Here is a 21,277-nt window from a genome sequence, read left to right as displayed (position 1 = left end):
AGCCCTCCAGGTGGTCTGCACCATTCTACTTCCCCACCAACAGTGAATAGGTACATCCCTCTCTCCACATAATCTCCAGCACTTGTATCCCTCTGTTTATTTTTTAAACAGTTTTATTCATACAGCATACAACCCATCCTAGGTAAACAATCAATGATTCCTAGTATAATTATATAGTTATACATTTACCACCACAATCTATATGAGGACATTTCCATTCTTCCTCAAAGAGGAAGAGGAGGGAAAAAAATGAAGAAGAAAAAATGATAGAAGAAAAAAAAATAAAATAAAGTACAATGAAAAGGTCATACAACACCACCACCAAGAATCCCACACCACTCCCTTATATTCCCCTCTTACAGACATTCAGCTTTGGTATATTACCTTTGTTACAATTAATGGAAGCATATTACATTCTTACTGTTAACTACAGACTCTAGTTTGCATTGATTGCATTTTCCCCTATACCACCGAGTTTTCAATATCTTGCAATGTTGACATTCATTTGCTCTCACTCAGGTAAAAACACTCTAATATTAGTATACTTGATTACCATCATTGACCACTCCAGGCTTCACTAAATTATACAGACCCAGTCTTTATCCTCTCTCTTTCTTTCTGGTATCATACATACCCCTAGCCTTCCCCTTTCATCCATACTCACACTCATCTTTGTTCAAAGTACTTACATTATTGTGCTCCCATCACACAGTATTGTGCTATTTTTGGATCTATACAATCAATCCTGTTGAACATTCTGTATTCCTTCAGCATCAGATGCCTGATCTCTATCCTCTTTCTATCTGCTAATAACCTGTGTTCTCAACTTTAATTCTCGAAGTTCACTCATTAATGTTAGTTCATATTAGTGAGACCATACAGTATTTGTCCCTTAGTTTCTGGCTAATTTCATGCAAAATATTGTCTACTGTCTACCATTTTGTCTTTTGGATTTTATATGTCATATCTTATTTTATTTTTATTTTTTCTCTCTCTTTTTGCCTTACTGATAGTCTTCATTTCTACACTCTTCTCTGAATCTCTCTCTTGTCTTCTCCTATCTGCCTTTAGAGCTCCCTTTAGTATTTCTTGTTATTTGAAAAGATAATGGGACATTACTCAGTCATAAAAAGGAATTAAGTTCTGATACATGCTATAACATGACTGAATCTTAAAGACATCATGTGGAGTAAAAAAGCCAGATATGAGAGAAAAAAATAGTTATGATCTCTCTTATATGAAATAATTAGAATATGCAAACTTGTACAGTCAAAAATTAGAATATAAGTCACCAGTGGAAGTAGTGGGGACGGGGAATGGGAAGCTAATACTCAACTGGTACAGAGTTTCTGTTTGGAGTGACTGAAAAATTTTGGTGATGGATGGTGGTGATGGTAGCACAACATTGTGAGTACATTTAACATCATTGAATTGTACACTTGAAGGTGACTAAAATGATTAATTTTAGATTGTATATATGTTGACAGAATAAAACTGTACAACACAAAGCATGAATACTAATATAAACTATGTACTCCAGGAAATAGTATAATTAAAATAATAACGGTTCATCAACTGTAACAAAGATATCAGACTAACCCAAAATGTTAATAATAGGGAAAACTGCAGGTGGGGGGTAGTATGGGGAACTTTGTCCTTCCTGAATGATTTGTCCATAAACCTACAACTATACTAGTTTAAAAAAAAAAACAATTAAAATTGGGCAAATCCTCTCTCTCTAGCTAAGCCAACTTGGCAGGTGAAATCACTGCCCTCCCCTGTATGTGGGATCTGACACCCAGGGGAGTGAACCTCCCTGGCAACATGGAATATGACTCCCGGGGAGGAATCTGGACCTGGTGTCATGGGATGGAGAACATCTTCTTGACCAAAAGGGGGATGTGAAAGGAAATGAAATAAGCTTCAGTGGCAGAGAGATTCCAAAAGGAGCCAAGAGGTCACTCTGGTGGGCAGTCTTACACACAATATAGACAACCCTTTTTAAGTTCTAATGAATTGGAATAGCTAGCAGTAAATACCTGAAACTATCAAACTACAACCCAGAACCCATGAATCTTGAAGATGATTGTATAAAAACATAGCTTATGAGGAGTGACAATGTGATTGGGAAAGCCATATGGACCACACTCCCCTTCATCTAGTTTATGGATGGATGAGTAGAAAAATGGGGGAAGGAAAAAACAAAACAAAACAAACAAACAAAAAGGCACCCAGTGTTCTTTTTTACTTTAATTGTCCTTTTTCATTTTCATTTTTATTCTTATTATTTTTGTGTGTGTGGTAATAAAAATGTCAAAAATTAATTTTGGTGATGAATGTACAACTATATAATGGTACTGTAAACAATTGAATGTAGGCTTTGTTTTGTATGACTGCATGGTATGTGACTATATCTCAATAAAATGAATAAAAAAATAAAAATTAAAAAAAAATAAAATAAAATAAATTGGGCAAATGACTTGAAAAGATATTTTTCCACAGAAGAAATACAAATTTCCAATAAGTACATGAAAAGATGTTCAACATCACTAGACTTTGCAAATGCAAATCAAAGCCATAGTGAGATACCTTTCATACCCTTTAGAATGGCCACTATTGATAAAAAAGGAAAGCAACAAGTGCTGGTGAGGATGTGGAAAAAAGGGAACTCTCATGCATTCACTGTTGGCAGAAGTATAAAGTGTGGAAATTGGTTTGGTAGTTCTTCAAATAGTTGAAAAGAAAACTAACATATGACCCAGCAACTCCATGTTTAGGTATATACCCAAAAGAATTGATAGCAAAGTCTCGGACAGGTATTTGTATACTTATGTTCATAGTAACATTATTCACAAAAGTCAAAAGGTGGAAGCAATCCAAGTGTCCATCAACAGATGAATGGATAAACAAAATGCAGTATACACCTACAATGGAATATTGCTCAGCCATAAAAAGGAAAGAAATTCTGAAACATGTTACAACATGCATGAGCCTTGAAGACACCATGTTTAGTGAAATAAGCTAGACACAGAAGGACAGATATTGTGTGATTCCACCTATATGAAATAACTAGCATATACACATTCACAGTGACAAAGGCTAGAGTACAAGTTCCTGGGGCAGGGGGAGGGAATGGGAAGTTGATCAATAGTGGGTGTAGGGTTTGTGTTTGGGGTGCTGGAAAAATTTTGGTAATGGATGGTGGTGCAACATTGTTTGATTAATGCCACTGAATTATGTGCTTGGGAGTGGCTGAGACGGAAAATTTTATGTTGTATATATGTTACCACAATTTCCAAAAGAGAGACTAAAGAGACAATGATAATTAAATGCAATACATGATCCAGGACTGGATCTAATAATGGAGGAGAAAATGCCTCAAAGGAATTATTGGGATAATTGAAAAAACTGGAATACAGACTATATGCCTTAATATCAATGTTAAACTTCTTGAACTTATAATTTCACTTAATGTGGTTACATAAGTGAATATCTTTATTCTTAGGAAATATACATGGAGATTTAGGTTGTAAAGGAGTATAATGTATGTAACCTACCTTCAAATGTTTAAAAATAGATAGAGTTAAAAGTGGCAAAATGTTAAAAATCAGTAAATTTGGCTATCTAGGTAGAGGGTATATTAGAGTTCTCTATATTATGTTGTATTATTTTTGCAACTTTCCTGTTAAGTCTAAATTACAAAATGTAAAAATTCATAGAAAACACATACTGCCTGATTGATTAAGTTTGAGATGGGGCTCAAGAATTGGTATTTCTCACATAGCTCAAGAAAAGCTGAGATGCTGGAAAGGGGACAAAACTTTGAGAACCACTGGCTCACACTACGGGTGAAAAAAACAAGAAGTGTGGTAAGAATACAATCTTTAAAAAGCAATTTCACTTACAGAATAGAAAACCAAACTGGGTACAAAAACCAGTCCAAGGAGGGTTGCACTTTCATGGATATAAAGCATAGATATGTTCAGGAAGATAAGAGGTTCACTAAAATTCCCTTATCAGAAAAGTTTCAATCCTTCTATTTGCCTCTCCAGATCCACTCTACAACCTTCTCTCTAGGAGGCTGACCTGAATGGACTACATCAATGGGCACCCTTGTCCTCTGGCTTTGGCTGAGTTTGGCCAATCGTTATTTCTGACAGACAACTGGAGGACTGGTTTAAACTGGCTGCTCTCCTAGACCTAAGGTCACAGCTCTTATGAAAGTGCTCTCTCTACATGACTCTCCTTCCAGTTTCACTAATGCCTCCCTCCTTTTGCTTCTTCATACATAGGGATAAAACATCCTCCTTGCTATTTGCACTTGGGTACTGCCCTATTTCTTTTGGTTTTCCTAAACTCTGCCCACACCTTTTAAAAATAATCCTACATTATTAAACCAATTTCAAATTATTCTAAAACAGAATATAACACTGTCCCCTGCTAGGAACCAGACTAAAATAATTACTGGGACCAAAGTGGCCCCAGAAAACAAACACTTTAAATGGGATTCAGGATTGGATTGCAGGGAGGAAGAACAGAGATAACCTCCTTCTGAGGGGGGTGGGGATTGGCATTTGTGGATATCAGGAATTCTCAAATTATCACTCATAGTAGAATGGAATAAAAGTGCAGGTAGATAATGAGGCAGGACACAGCTTTGCTCACCTACTCCTTGTCTGGTTGTGAGTGAAAATCCAAAGGAAGACAGCTGTCATCTGAGCTATTGACAATGCAACCACAGGAGTTAAAGACCTTCAACGATGTAGCTGTAGACTTTACCCAGGAAGAGAGGGCATTGCTAGAAACATCCCAGAGAAACCTGTTCAAAGAAATGATGCTAGAGAATGTCAATCATCTGGTCTCAGTGGGATGTCAGGTCTGTAAATGAGATGTGTTTTCCCAGTTGGCACAAGGAGAGGCAGTATGGAGAGAAGGAATGAAATTTCTCCAAAACCAGAGTCCAGATATCTCACTCTCAAAAGAATTCCTTTAAATGTAATTATTTGAAAGAAGATTCCATCCTCAGATCCACAGTGACTCAATATGCATTAATTCCCATGGGAAAGAAACCATATTTAAACAAACCACTTGGAAAAATTCTCAGTGACTAGTCATCTTTTAATCAATGTAAGCAGATTCATGCTAGAAGTAAATCCTATAAGTGCCATTGAAGTACTAAAGACTTTATTAAAAGCTCTGGCCACAGACAATACAATAGAACTCAAAGTGGAAATGAACCATATGAATGCCTTCTGTGTGGGAAAGCATTCATTAGATTTATTGACCTTAGACAACATGAGAGAAGTCTCACTGCAGAGAAACCTGATGAATGTAATCTACATGAAGAAGCCTTCAGTCAACCTTCTAATCTTCAACAACATGAGAGAACTCAGTCTGGAGACAGACATTATGAATGCCATACATGTGGGAAAGCCTTCATTGATTGCCTTACCCTTAGACGACATGAGAGAACACACACTAGAGAGAAACCCTATGAATGCCATCTATGTAGGAAACCCTTCAGTCAGTATCTCATCTTAGAGAAGATGAAAGAACAGACACTGGAAAGAAACCTTATGAATGCCATATATGTGAGAAAACACTCAGTCAGTCTTATCTTAGACATCATGAGAGAACACAAACTGGAGAGGAATGCCCTGAATTTCATCTATGTGGGAAAACCTTCAGTCATTATTCTCATCTTTCCCAGCATGAGAGAACACACACTGGAGAGAAACCCTATGAATGTCATAAATGTGGGAAAGCCTTCATTGGTTGTTCTCCCCTCAGATGACATGAGAGGACTCACACTGGAGAAAAACCCTATGAAAGCCATCCATGAGGGAAAACCTTTAGTGAATATTCTCAACTTAGACAACATAAGAAAACACACACTGGAGAGAAACCTTATGAATGCTATATATGTGGGAAAGCCTTCAGTCGATATTCTCATCTTACACAACATGAGAGAACACACACTGGAGAGAAACCCTATGAATGCTATACATATCAGAAAGACTTCATTGATATCAATTCCCTCCAACGACATGAGAGTGTTCACACTGGAAAGAAACCCTTTTTTTGTAATGTATGTGGGAAAGCCTTCATTCAGTCTTCTAAACTTCAACAACATGAGAGAACACACACTGGACAGAAACCCTATGAATGCCATCTATGTGGGGAAATATTCAGGCAATATTCTCATCTAAGACAACATGAGAGAAAACACACCTGAAGAGAAACCCTATGAATGTCATACACATGGGAAGTCCTTCAATCATTGTTCTACCCTCCGACAACTTAAGAGAACTTAGATTGGAGAGAAACCTCATGAATGTCATCTATGTTGAAAACTTTTGCTCATAGTTCTGCCCTCAGGCAACATGAGAGTATGCACCATGGACAGAAGCCTTAAGAATGTCATCTGTATGGAAATACCTTAAGTTTTCTAAACTTAGACAACCTGAAATTATTCAAACTTGAGAGAAAACCTATGAATGTCATCAGTGTAGGGAAGCCTTCAATCAATATTCTGACCTTAGACGGAATGAAAGAACTCACACTACATGTTTGGAATATGGAAGAGATTTCAGCCATAGCTTTAACCTTTAAATACATCAGAGAATTCACATACTGAAGAAAAACTATATAATCAATATGGTTGTGCCTTTAGTCATCAGTACTATTTCAGTCAATATAAGGAAACTTATACAGGAAAGAATCCATATGAATGCCATGTTTGTAGCAAAGCCATTAGAAGTTGTTCTGATATGCCATATTAGAGAACTTACAATATAAATCTGAAGGAAGTTTTAAGTCCTCATCTATTACTCTGATAAGCAAGCCAAGGAAATTACAGGTGAGGACTTCTATGTCTGTATTCAATATGAGAGTGCCTTAACTTGTAATTTATCCTTTAAATAAAACAAGTGGAATCAAAAAAAAAAAAGTGCAGATAGATGGCAAAGTGTTGAGACATCAAGTGGCTGTGGCAATTGGTTGCTGTGGTGAAAATAATGACCGGGAGTCACCTGGATTCTCCTTCCACCCTTGAGAATCAACATAGGGAACAAGAGCAACCAAAAGCTGTAAATATACAATTAAGAACCAGAAGAGGGTAATCAGAGACCTCAATGGTAGTTTTAAAAGAATCTGTCATTTCCAGTGGCTGTAAGGCAGATATAGCTGAGTACCAAAACCCCACTCTCACTGAAAGGATTGCAGAGTTACAGGACCGGTCAGATATCATGAGCTAAAATAAGAGAACCAATGAAGACACTGGATGAGACATTTGGGCAGACATTTACGAGGCTGAGAACTTGACCAGTACGTTCCCTCTGTACTTCCCTTGCCAATAAAAACAGTACTCTTTATGCACTAGTTTGAGGGTGTCTGATCTCCTTTTCATTAAAGCCTATTACTGACCACATGGGGGACACTGGCCTCACAAGCTAATACCAATTCTTTCAGTACCCGCTCACACTGTCTGCCATTGTCTCCAGACCCACAGTGAGACCTGAGTTCATGAAAGCCCTGGCAGGAAAAATGCAAGCACTCCCTGTTGCTAGAAGAGATATCTATTACTGGAAGCATTATAAGCCAGCAGCAATTGTACTTGTGTGTAAGTTATGAGAGTAGGTTCTAAGATGGACCAAATATAAATTACATTTGGGTTGAATTCATTGTCATAGGTGCAAATATTGGGAATCTGAGATTTAAAATGTTGCCTTGAACATCTGATAGAGCAACCTATCTTGTCATGTTGGCTAACTGAAGTCTGGAATGAAATTTAGCCCACATTTAACAACATTACCTCTCTGACATACCATAGAGAAAGGTGTCCAGCAGTCCATGGTGATGGGAATACTGAAATGGCCTATGGGTGCTCTTCTTAAACATTCTGTAAATCACAATACCTGGGATGGCTGGAGGGACATTCCCTTCACCAAAGATTTGAGATGTTTTGGAAAGAGGAGCAACAGCACTCTTGAAGAGATCTGCAATTTCTATTTTCTGTTAGATAGGAGATAATGGTGAAAGTTGTTGCCATGAAAATGGGTTTCCTAATCTGAATTGGAATCATATAATTCCAGAGAGGCAGAGAACAGGTAGTGGTGCTTAAGTGTCAGAGACAAAGGGTTAATAATTATCACAAGTTATGGGAGTGGGGAAACAATCAGTGTTTTTTTGTTTTGTTTTGTTTTGTTGTGCTCTTTTCTTTTTTATTTTTTTATTAGAGAAGTGGTAGGTTTACAGAAAAATCATGCATAAAAGACAGAATTCCCATGTCATCCTATACAAACATCTTGCATTAGTGCGGTACATTGTTACAATTGATGAAAGGATAATTTTATAATTGTACTATTAATTCAAGTCCATGGTTGTCACAGACCATGAGTGCTTTGCCAGTCCAGAGGCCAAAGAAGAAACCGGGCAATTTCTGATACATGAACTTTTATTCAGGGCTCACCAACAGGGTGAGAAGTCATGAAGAGATCATGACAGCTCTCTTACACTGGGTGGGCAACACATTCACAGGGAAGTTGACCATGCCGCAATCACTGTTTTGATACAGAGCAATCTATTCATAGGATTTCACTCCAGTATACCATTTCTGCTTTTGCATAAGGTATGAACTCTAACTGAAAGCAGAAGACCAAACTCTGGCTGAAAGGCATTCTCAATGAATGACTTTCATCATTCACTGGGAATGTCTCCAATATGAATCTTTGTGGATACATTAAGATAAGCTTCTCAGTTCAAGAACCCTTGGGGATCCTGAGCAGCTTACAGAAGAGGCAGTTCTGTTGTACACAGTATTAGGATACTTTATTGATCTTATAATGTCTGGGATAAATGATGAACCTAAGGCAATGGATATCTCTCCAGCCTAAATCCCAAAAGAGTACTTTAAAAAAAAAAATGCAGACACAACCAACACATCCATAACAACACATTGCAGCTGATAATTCTCTCCCAATGATGGTTCTCTTCCTGCACCAGAACAGCCAAGAATATTATCAGGGATACAATAACTGGCTGTCATTGTGATCTTTACCATTCAGAGATTTCAGTCTTTACAAGTGTTCTCCTATTTTCTCATGAGTTCCTGGTTTCTTGTGACCTACTTATAAAGACTGAAAGTTTGAGTTTTATTAAACATCAACTCTAAGAGTATTCCTTGGCTCTTACCTAATGTCTACATCATCAAGAGATCAGATTAATATAGTTTTGATATAGATTCCATGTATCAAATAGGGAAAGGAGACTGTAATGGATATCACAAAAATGGATATCACAAATATATGTATGGTGATTTAATAACTCCAAACCCTTGTGGCTTAATTTGGGAGCCTAGAAAGGCTCACTGAAACAGATTTCTATTCATTATTAATTCTGTCATATCAACTAAAGAATAATCTCTGGCAAAAGTCTTCTTACATTGACTACATTCATGGGATTTCCTCCAGCATGAATTCATGGATGTTGAATGAGTTCTGCACCCTGACTGAAAATAATCCTGAATTTGTTCCTTATACAGGACTTCTCTTGAGTATGAAGTTTCTGGTGTTTAATAAGGTTTGAACGCCTGTTGAAGGTTTTTTCACATTCCTTACATTTGAATGGTTTCTCTCCTGTATGAATCAGTTGATGTCGAATAAGGGAGGAGTTCCGGGTGAAGGACTTTCCACAGTTAACACATACATAGAGATTATCTCCAGAATAAGTTCTTGGATTTTTATTATTGTCTTCACTATTACTAACGGCTTTTCCATATTTATTGCCTTCACAGGCCTTTGCTTCAGTATGAATTTTTTGGTGCTTAGTAAGGTTTGTACGTTGGTTGAAAAATTTTCCACATTCACTGCATTTATAGGGTTTCTCTCCTGTGTGAATGATCTGATGTCGAATAAGAGATGAACTCCGGCTGAAGGCTTTCCCACATTGATAACATTCATAGGAATTCATTGTGGCATGAGTTTTTTGGTGTTGAATAATATCTGCACTCTGGCTCAAGGCATTCCCACATTCATTATGTTCTGAATGTTGCTTACCTACAGCGTATAAATCAAATTTGAAGTTAGTTTTTGATTTATCATACTTTGGGAATCCTTCTCTCATAGGAATCTCCTGTTGTATATCACAAATTGAGTTAAGTGACTTAATATCAAAGCTCTTCTCATATTCAGTACATTCAAAGTCTCCCCCATAAGTGTGGGTTGCCTTATGAGTGAAAGCTTCTTGTGGCAAACATACGTCCCAGCTTTCCTGGTTCATATGTAACCAATCATTACTTTCACTGGCATCTGAGGAATAGAGTCCATGTTTGGTAAGTCTCGTTATAATGACTCCATGAGATAATTCTTTTCTCAGCTTTGGAACTGAATCTTGGTTTTCTGAAATAGTCTCTGTGTCTTTAAAAAAAAAAAACAAAGTTCCATGAACCAGGAGAGAGAATATTACTTAATTAGGAAAGGAGGGTTAGGCCATATAAGAGTATATGCAGATATGCAGATATATTGCTCCCTGTATATAATGAAGGCAAAAAGAACTGTAAAATAAGGCAGCAAAGAAACTATCCTTGTTCTGGACTCAAAATCACTCCCAACTCTAACAATTACACTATAGTCCATTGAGAGATCTTGAATAACCATCATCTTTCATCTCTCATATCTAATCTGTGCTTGGTTACTATTATTTTATTTCATGAAAATGACTTTTACCTCAAAGCAGCACCAACGATACCTCCAACCTTGTTAAGTACATGGTAATTCAGCATGGTTTATCTAATTTCTAGCAGAAATTATCATTTGTATATATAATAACAAAGCTGGAACTGGAAGACAAAGTACTAAATCAGAATCTCCTGGGCGGAAGGTAGAGCCTAGGAATATGTATGTATATGTATACACAAATATACATATATAATACGAATGTATAATGCATACATATATGTGTATATGCTATATATCTATACATTAGTTTATATATGTGTACATATATCATAAACACACACACTTTAAAGGCTCACCAAATGATTCAGATACATGATTGGATTTAAGAACCAATGATAAAAGTTTATTAGAGACAGAAGGTAAATTTGGATAGAGAATATAAAGCCAAATTTTGGAGAGCATTGACTAGTAAAAATGCATGAATTCTAATCTATAAGTACAGATAAGCTTGGAGTGATTTGAGGAGCTGGGGAAAATTGTCAGATAGGCCAAAGAAAGGCAGAGATGGTTTGGCATTCATAGTCTCCAGGAAAGCAGCAGACAGAGAACCAGGATTGGGGCTGTAATCTAAGGTGTAAAGTATTCACTCTTGTTTTAGGTTAGAGGTGGGAAAAAAGTCTTATAGATCTAGTAAGATATAGCAGAATTTGTCAGTTTGGAATTAGTGTCAGCAGAAGCCAATGATCTGAAATCTAATTGAGAGCAAAAGGAGAACAAACTATAGGATAACCAGAAATGTTAATATGCCACTGGGAAGACGAAACAGAAATGGTGAAAATGTAAGGGAGAGAAGGCAGGGAAGAATGGGGTCTAAAGGATAATGGAATGGAATTTCCCTTAGAAAGGAATAGAATGATTTGCTTACCAAATTAATACAGACCTTAGGTAAACAATCCCCAGTGTTTGCTAGGGTGGAATGAAGTGGGATACTTACACATGAACAAGAGTATGAATTGGTATAAATTTTCTGTAGATAATTTACAATAAGACAACTAAATATATTTATACCCTTTGACCCTGAAGTTCCTCTTCTAGTAAGTTATCCTATGAAAGTAATCAGATATGCCAGAAAAATTAGCAAACACCTAAATATCCAACAATGAGGGAAGGGAATGCTTATATATACTATGGTACATGTATATGATAGAATGTTACATGTGTTTAGAAACCACATTTTCACAGACTACTTGATGAAATTGGTAATTGATCATGATACTGTATTAGGTGAAAAGAACAGAATATAAAACCACATATTACTGATGATTACAATTTTGAAGAAAAAAATGCTCACAAATCAAGAAAATGGCTTAAGAAAACCAAGCAAAATGTAATACTTCTAGTTCTGGGTAGAGAGATGATGGGTGGCATATTTTTCTTCGTCCTCTGTATTTACTAAAATTTATATTAAGCACACAATAATTTTACAATCTCACAAACAAAATGTTAATGGGAATAAGTAGATTATGATGAGGGTAGGAGATTAAGGCATAAATTAAGGAGTTCTTAAAGAAGGAAAAATAGAAGATTACTAGAAATTACTCTAGCAAAAAGCAGAAAGCAGAGTGTCTTTTTGTTTTGTTTTCTTTAAAATAAAGACTACAATTCAAGGCTTAGTTGCCTAATGTTTGTTTATATAGCACTTAGCCACATGCCAGACACTATTATAATTGCATTATGCATATTAACTCATTTAATCCTCACAATAACCCTGTCAAGTTGGTACTATCAGTAACTCCCAAGTCACACAGCTTTAAGTATCTGTGCTTTAAATTCAGGATACTGTTTTCCCTGTCCACATAAGGAAAAGGACCTTTGAACAAAGGGCAATGATGACTTTTATTCTTCAGGGTTTAGGTGGGTTTTTTGTCACCTCTCCAACTAACAACTCAAAGATCTTCATTAACTGGCTGGGTTGCACAATGTCTGTGTGTTCATATACAGAAGTTTCTTACAGTGCCTCATATCTACTTGGTTCTTACCAAAAATGGTCTTTCTTGAGATTTCTCCCTCCATTATCCATGTCTTTTTCTTACTGTCCAACTCAGCGACCTGGATTGGTTTGGTAAGTAGATTTCCTATTCATGGAGAAAAAAACAAAACATGATACTTTGGGCAATTTACAGGGAAAAGAATCCCATCCCTACCCAGTGGTCTAAGAGCTACTGAAGAGTACTATGGCGTGTGTGTTTCTGGCTCTGCATCAAAAAGGACTTTCAACCAGATAGAGCAGGAAAATCTGTATTAAGCCCAAAGGGAATTAGGAAAGCTGAACCCAAACCTAAACGCACTTAACTTTCAGCAGTCCTATAGCTTTGAATAATAGATGAAGAGGCTACTACTGGGAAGATTAGGTAAATATGTAGACACCACCTTTCCGCAATGAATTCAGGTTTCTTAAGTTCTCCAGCATCACTTCCCTGTACAGGTTCTTTACAGTAGGGTCCAGTTGGCCCCACTCTTCCTTGCTGAATTCCACAACCACATCTTTGAATATCACTGGTTCCTAAAACATTAAATTCTTTTTTAATGAAAGGTCACTCCCAAAAAAATGTTACAGGAGGAATGAATTTGGGAATAGGGAAGTATCCAGAATACATAAGAAATTAATAGGACATTTTTTTGTGGTTCTAAGTGATGAAAATCAAGTTGTATTAGGTGCCAATCTAATATAAATTAGCCAACCTTGTACTACATATACTCTGTGAGGGTTAGAAAAGGAAAATGAAGTGCAGTCCTTATTCTAGATTAGCATACACTCTGATTGAAGTAATTGTGTAACAAAGTTGTGTAACAGAGTAAGAATTTACACAAATAAATTTCAGAACAGGAAGAGTTTAAGGTAGATTTGAGGAAATATTGTAATAAAGATGTAGGCTCTATGAGGAGAAGAGGTAGGGCATTTTTTTCAATTCATTTTTTTCTTCAAAGCCCAATGTTACCTCATTGGAGAGGCTTTCTCTGATCACCTGAACAATGAAGCCTCCCTCCTAATCAATCTCTACTGTATTATCTTTATTTCTTTTTCTTTTTATAATTCTTACTATCTGAAATTATTTTATTTGCTGGTGTTTGCATTAGTCACAAAGGTAGGGATTTTGTCTTGTTTACCATCATATTCCCAGCCCTTAAAAGGTACCTGGCATATTATACATTGAATATTTGCTAACGAATAAATTCCCTCCTGTCTTAAATAGGCCTTTCATACCATCAATTATTCCACTTCTCTCTTCAGTATCTTCTACTTTGTCTTTATTGGCCCTGTTACTGAGCAAGGGCTTACTGCCCGATGTGCACAGAAGTCAATGTATGACACCAGGATTTCGAGAAAAAAAAAAAGCTTTAATGCAATGTTGACTGGAATGGAGACAGGAAGCCAGGCTCAAATCCATCTCCCAGCGTCTGAACAATTTGGGATTTTTATCAGATTCAAATAAGGGGAGGTGGGGTTGTTACCAAGCAGTGTAAAGTAACAACTACAATTACAGATGAAAGAAAGGAAATAAGCTAAAGTAGTAATTACAATTACAGGTAAAGGAGTGAAAATAAGCTAAAATTATAATAAAAATAACAACTACAACATTGCATGAGGAAATGGAAATAAGCTAAAGTAGCAACTACAATTACAAAGGAATGGAAATAAGCTAAAATTACATTAACAATAGCAACTACAACATCAAGTAAAGGAATGGAAATAAGCTAATACAGCAACTACAATTACAAGGAAAACCTGAAGTCAGCAGTTTCAGCCCCTCTTGATACACTGACTTGATACTTGAAAGATATACAAATTTCTTTCCTTTCTCTCCTTCAGAGCCAGTCTTGGTGAATAAGTTGTCTACGTTAGTTTTGTCTCCTTCTTCACCTTCTCCTCCCTCAACCCACTGCAACCTGATTTCTATTCCCATGGTACTCTTACTCCTGCCCATTAAATAACATTGCTCAGGATTCTGCCCTTGGAGAATCCTGGAAACATTCTCTGGGTGGCCTCTATTCCTATAGCTTCAATTATCTTTTTTATTTTTTTCACTTCATCCATATTCATATTTCAGTATTGATCTCTAAAACAAGACTCTAATTTTAAACATGAAACTATAATATCTAAAAATATTAATAATAATTTAAGATCAAATATCCAATGAGTGTTCAACATTTCCAAGGTGTCTCATAAATGTTAATTATTACATTTTCCCCTCTACAATTTGTTTCAATCAGAATCTAAATAAGGTCCATATATTCCAATTGCTTGATAGGCCTGTTAAATCTATTTTCATGTATTGGTTCCCTTTCTATCTCTCTCTCTTTTCTTTATAAATTATTGATTGAAGAAATTGTATGGTTTGTTCTGTAGGGTCTCCTATAGTCTGGATTTTACTGATTGCATTTGGCTATTGCATCCCTGTGATAGGGTCTAATTTGTTGCTTCGCCATCTCTATTTTCTACAATACACTAATATTTTCTGCTAATTGGAAGTTGGACCAAAAAGGCTTGATGAGATTCAGGTTTTACTTTGTAGTTGTTTTGAGGATTTTTTTGCAAGATTACTTCATTGCTGGCAATCTGTTCTTCCAGCAGGAGGCACATAATGAATGGTTTTTTGGTGTGATACTAGAAGCCATTGATGATTATTGCTTAGATCTATGTTTTTTTTGTGGTTTTTTTTTTTTGGTTTGTTTTTTTAATTAATACATTTTATTTTTTGGAATAGTTTTAGATTTACAGAAAACTTGAGCAGAAAGTAAAGTTCCCACATACTACCCCTTATGCATGGTCTCCTGTATTAACCTCTCGCATTGATGTGGGACATTTATTATTATTAATATTATTATTATTCAATTATCTTTTATATTTTTGAGAGAACAGATGTACAGGGAATACACAAGGCTAAGAGAAAATATATTCCAAAGAGTATATTGCCAACAAGAATAGGTCAAATGGAGAATAGGAAAATAAGAGTCACATGTCCCTTGGATAGAATTATGTTTGGCAAAAGTTGAAGGACCAAAAAAGTAAAACCAGGTCATATTTTAAAAGCGCACACATTTTCAGTAAACAATCGATTCATAATTCACCTGGGATTTGCTGGTTAGTGAGTCAGCTTCCATTTCCTCCTTCCTGATGCTCCCCTTCTGCAGAAGGACAGAATTCTTAGAGGATAGATCTGAGGAAAAGGAAGGAATACATTAGAGAGACAAGTTCTGCCCTGGAACAACTGTAAGTGATTAGAGGGTTTTTGTTGTTGTTGTTGTTGTTTGTTGTTGTTTCACCATGGCTATTATTAAGAATCATCTTCAGAACTCTGAAAAAATAATAGTATCAGATCTTATTAGCAATCAGAATCTCCAAGGGTGGGGCCCAGATCTTATACTTTTAAAAAGTTCTAAAAGTGATTTTGATATTCTGCCAATGGTTGAGAACTACTGGATCAGAGAGAAGAGGGCCAAAATAATATTTTGAGGCCTCCTCTGTGGTTATATAGCAGATCCCCCAAAATAACTGATTCTGTCATAACTAAAGCCTACAGCTTACCTATCACAGGCTGTGCTTCTACTGGGAGCCAAGAATATCTCAGCCAACTCCTTCTGCAAATACTTTGCGAAGAATTGTTTTTGAGAGTTGTTATCCTCTAAGATGTTCTGTGTATAGTATACACTGACTTAGGCAGTCTGGCCACCTTGAACTGCTCACTTTTTCAGTATGTAAGGATCTGAGAGGCTACCAAGTCTCTTCTCTAGCCCTTTGATGAGAAGCCTACTCAACGGTCACTTTCTTAAAGTTTCCAAAATTCATCACTTAGACCAGTGATCTTCAAATGCCACACTATAGACCAATACTGGTAGGTGATAAAGTTTTCCTTAATCCAAGGTAAAATAAGAAAAACAGAAAACAAATTAGTAAATTTGTAATATTGTAATATGATTAAACTTTATTCCATTGAAAAGACTATTTTTTTGTTAACATGTCTTTTCTCTTGTGTAATGATGATAATTGTTGATTTTAAAAATGTTCTTACTTGAAAAAAATAAGGAATTGGCAAACTGATATCATTCCCATCCCCATTTTAATTGTTACTAACCTTCGAAGCCCCCAAAGCTGAAAACTACAGGGTTACATAATAAGTATTAACCCTACAATGTAAATGTACAATCAGATTCAAAGATAATTCAAACAACTGCCTGGGGGAACTTAAAATATATCAGAATTTCTTAGCAATATACTATTTGAATGCTGCAAACAGACTAATTTATTAAGTTTGTTAGGACTCCTATACCTTGTGGAACTTCTGTTCAGTCCCATAATCCCCAGGACATTCAATGCAATATCGTTTCTTATTCTTGTCATTCTTGGAAATATGTGAGATACCTTGGAAAGGTTCAAAACCTCCAGTCAGCTCTCCCCTTAGTTATTGCTCTCTCTGGACTCTTTTCTTCTCTTAATTCTCCTTCTCTGCTGACCTACTTCTTAAACCTTTACAATTGTGTTCTCTGATACCCTCATTCCATTTTAAAGAAAATTCCATATACATTGACATGTGCTTTACAGAATATTCTTTCTCCCTCCTTACCCTAAATAGAACTTGGTGAACATCAACTCACCTGTTCCCACCCTCCAAGTACTATAGTCTTGGGCGCCGTTTTAATATACTTGTACCTCCCAATTCCCACCTATCCATAATTTTCTTTACTCATGCAAAAATTCTTCCTAGAGATTCATGCCATCGAGCTAACACCTTCTTGAATTTGTAACATGTTAAGCTATTGATCTTTCATTTATTCAAAATATATTAACTGAGTATCTCTTATATGTGAAGTACACAAATGATTGTTCTCAGAGAGCCTATAGTCTATTGTGAGTGACAAGAACTCAATAAATAACAGTAAGAGGTCAATAAAAACGATGGTTACTTGGCTCACATTGTTGTTTAATACTCTCTTATAATCCTTTTATTCATGGAAGGTCAGTAGTAATGTCCCCACTTTTATTCCTGATAGAAATTTGAGCCTTCTCTCTTTTTTTCTTGGTTTTGTCAATTTTGTTATCTTTCCAAAAAACAACTTTTACTTTGTTTCTATTTTTTATTCGCTATTTCATTTATCTCTTCTTTATTCTTTATTATTTACTTCCTTCTGCTTGCTTTGGGTTTAGTTTGCTCTCCTTTTCTAGTTCCTCAAGGTGTGAAGTTTGGTTACTGATTTGAGATTTTTCTTCTTTTTTATGTAGGCATTTACATAAATCTCCCTATGAGCACTTCCTTTGTTGTAGCCCGTAAGTTTGGTATGTTGTGTTTTGTTTCCATTAGTCTGAATATATTTTTAAATTTTATCTTGTGATTCCTTCTTTGACACATTAGTTAAGAGTGTTGGTTAATTTCCAGGTATTTGTGAATTTTCCAGTTTTCCTTCTGTTATTGAGTTTAACTTTATCCTGTTGTGTTCAGAGAGGATATTTTCTATGACTTCAATCTTTTAATTTGAGACTTGTTTTGTGGCCTAATATTTGGCCTGTTCTGGAGATATTACATCTTATTCCATGTTACTTGAGAAAAGTATATCTTCTGCTTATTGGATGGAGTGTTTTATAAATGTTTGTTGGGTATAGTTGGTTTATAGTGTTGCTCAAGTCTTTTATTTCTTTACCTTTTCCAGTTCTATCCATTAATAAAAGTGGGTATTAAAGACTCCAACTATTATTGTTTAACTGTTTATTTCTCCCTTAGTTTTTGTCAGTTTTTTGCTTCAAATAATTTCGGGCTCTGTTGTTAGGTGCACATATTTAAAATTGTTACATCTTAGTGGATTGGCTCATATCAACATACAATGTCTGTGTTTTTTCTAACAATTTTTGTCTTAAAGTCTATTTTGTCTTATACTGTATTAATACAGCCACTCTAGCTTTGCTTATCATTTCCATGGAGTATCTTTCTCTGTCTTTTCACATTCAACCTATATCCTTCTTGATATAGCATATAGTTGGATCCTATTTTTTATCCATTCTGCAAATCACTGTCTTTTAATCAGCATTTAATTCATATACAGTTAATTTAATTACTTGGAAGGGAGGACTTATTTCCGCCATTTTACTATTTGTTTTATTTATGTCTTACTTCATCTTGTTCCTTAATTCCTCCAATAAAGACTTAGTTTGTTTTAGATGGATATTTTCTAATTCATTATTTTAACTCTTTGTATTTCTATATATTTTAAAGCTATTTCCTTTGTGGTTGCCCTGGGGATTAAAATTAACATCTTAATTTTTTTTAAATCCAGTTCAAATTAATACCAATGAAAATAAAATCACTTTAGGAGGTTATTGTCACAAATAACCTTCATACATACACAAATAACCTTCATACATACACAAATAACATCTTCATACATTGTGTGACCATCAACATACATTTATAGTAATTGCTTTAGGTAGTTGTCTTTTAAACCATATAGGAAAAAAAGAGGCACTAAAAAAGAAAAATATATTAATACTGACTTTTACATTAACCTATAAGTTAGTTTCACTGGTGTGAGTGTGTATGGTTTGTTTGTTTGTTTGTTTCCATATCAATTCTAGATATTGTACAGTGACCTTTCATTTCGACCAGAAGGGCTTCCTTTAGCATTTCTTCTATGGTCAGTCAACCAATGAGGAACTCTCTCAGCTTTTGTTTATCTATGAATGTTTTGATTTCTCCTTCATTTTCAAAGGATATTATAGCTGGATAGAAAATAATTGGTTGACTTTTTTTTTTTCTTTCAGCAATTCAAATATGCCATCCAACTACCTTCAAGCCTCCGTGGTCTCTGATGAGAAATAAGCTTTCCATCTTACTGAGGAATGTTTAAACACGATGAATTGCTTCTCTTACTAGTTTCAGAATTTTCTCTTTCTTTGGCTATTCACAGTTTGATTATAATGTGTCTGTGTGCATGTCTTTGAGTATACCTTTACCTGGGATTCATGAGCTTCTTGGATGTGTATATTCGTGTCTTTCATCAAGTTTAGAAAGTTTTGAACAATTATTTCTTCAAATATCCTTTCTGTTCCTTTTTCTCTCTCCTTCTGGGATCCCTTTAATGTATACACTAGTAAGCTTGATTGTGCCCCAAGTCTCTTAGGCTCTGTTTTTTTTATTCATTCTTTTCTCTTTCTGCTCCTGAGACTAGATAATCACAACTGACCTATTTTCAAGTTTGTTGACTCTTTCTTCTACAAATCTGTTGCTGAACCCCTCTAGTGAATTCTTTATTTTAGTATTGCATTTTCAACTCCAGAATTTATACTTAGCTCCTTTAAAAATTTCCCTTCTATTTGTTGATATTCTTTATTTAGTAAGACAGGGTTCTCAGGTTTCCTTTAGTTATTGTCTATTCCCTTAGCTCTTTGATTTTATTTTAAATAGCTGATTTACAATTTTTGTCTAATAATTCCTATGCCTGGGCTTCCTCAGGGATACTGTCTATTAATTTCTTTATTTGCTTCATAATTTTTTTTTGAAAATTGGACATTTTAAATATAATCTAGCAACTCTGGGAAATAAACCCCCGCCCCCCGAGCTATTTGTTGCTGCCTATTGTAGTTGTTCATTTAATGTCTTTTCTGAACTAATTTTGTACAGTCTATATTCTTGGTGTGTATGACCAGCTAAGTCTCAATTCTGATAACTTAGTGGTCAGCTAGTGATTCCAGACGTTTTCTTAAGTTTTTGGAACCAACCAAACAAACAAACAAAACTCCCAATCTTTGCAGATGGGCTCTGTGTATGAGTTGGGGCATGCCTTCAACACAGCTAAGTAGTTTAAAAACTTGCCTTGGCCTTCACTTCCTGCTTTTTCAGAGCCTGAAGGCCAGAGAGAGGTGAGGACCTTTTCAGGTCTTTTCTGAGCATGTGCCCAGTCTTCTAGATTCCCAGGGATATGTAGGAGCTTTTAAAGCCTGTATTCCCTAAAGTATCTCATTCCCTTGCCTTTCCTCCCAAGCTTTTCAGTCTATTGTTTGCCCAACTGTTGTTCATTGCTTTAAATGTTTCTGACCAATGCTCCACAGGTAGCCACATTAACCCTGAGAGAGTTCCAAGTTAAGCAAAGTACAGGCAATCCCTTTGAGCCAGTCAGCCACCAGACAGGTCAAATAAAACAACCAAAAGCCTTCCCTCAGTCCTGTATTATCCTGAAATCTCTCATCCTTTTCCCTAATAAATTCTTCAAGAATAATCTATAATCACTATCACATTATCACCTCATACCTCATATTTTCTTTGACCTGTGTGGTACGCAGAACAATGGCCCCCGAAGAAGTCCACATCATAATCCCTGGAACCTGTGAAGTCATCTCACAAAGTAAAGGGGACTTTGCAGATATCATTAACATTAACAACCTTCAGATGGAGATATCATCCTGGAATATCTGGGAAGTCCCAATCTAATTACATGAGTCCTGAAAAGCCAAGAACCTTTTGCAGCAGCAGCAGAGAAAAAGTGACAGCAAGAGCATGAGAGAGCATGACAACAGAAGACAGAATGGAGAGATGGCAGTGTGAAAAGAACATGGC

The 21,277-nt window shown here is 35.8% G+C and overlaps 1 protein-coding gene across 1 annotated transcript in view; it reads right to left on the bottom strand.

Moving 5' to 3' along the window:
* Positions 1-8,287: 8,287 nt before the first annotated feature.
* ZNF215 (zinc finger protein 215) overlaps positions 8,288-21,277 on the bottom strand; it is a 36,582-nt gene continuing 23,592 nt past the window's right edge. The window contains exons 3-6 of the mRNA XM_037840154.1: positions 15,807-15,895; positions 13,107-13,239; positions 12,716-12,811; positions 8,288-10,415 (exon numbers count right to left, since the gene is read on the bottom strand). Coding sequence (XP_037696082.1) covers positions 9,478-10,415; positions 12,716-12,811; positions 13,107-13,239; positions 15,807-15,895 — 1,256 coding nt within the window. The 3' untranslated portion in view covers positions 8,288-9,477. The remainder of the gene's footprint in view (positions 10,416-12,715; positions 12,812-13,106; positions 13,240-15,806; positions 15,896-21,277) is intronic.

Source organism: Choloepus didactylus, chromosome 6 (assembly GCF_015220235.1).
Source record: "Choloepus didactylus isolate mChoDid1 chromosome 6, mChoDid1.pri, whole genome shotgun sequence".
Taxonomy (NCBI): Eukaryota; Metazoa; Chordata; class Mammalia; order Pilosa; family Megalonychidae; genus Choloepus; species Choloepus didactylus.
The sequence above is the reverse complement of the archived record's forward strand: the minus strand, read 5'-3'. Positions and strand labels throughout refer to the sequence as shown.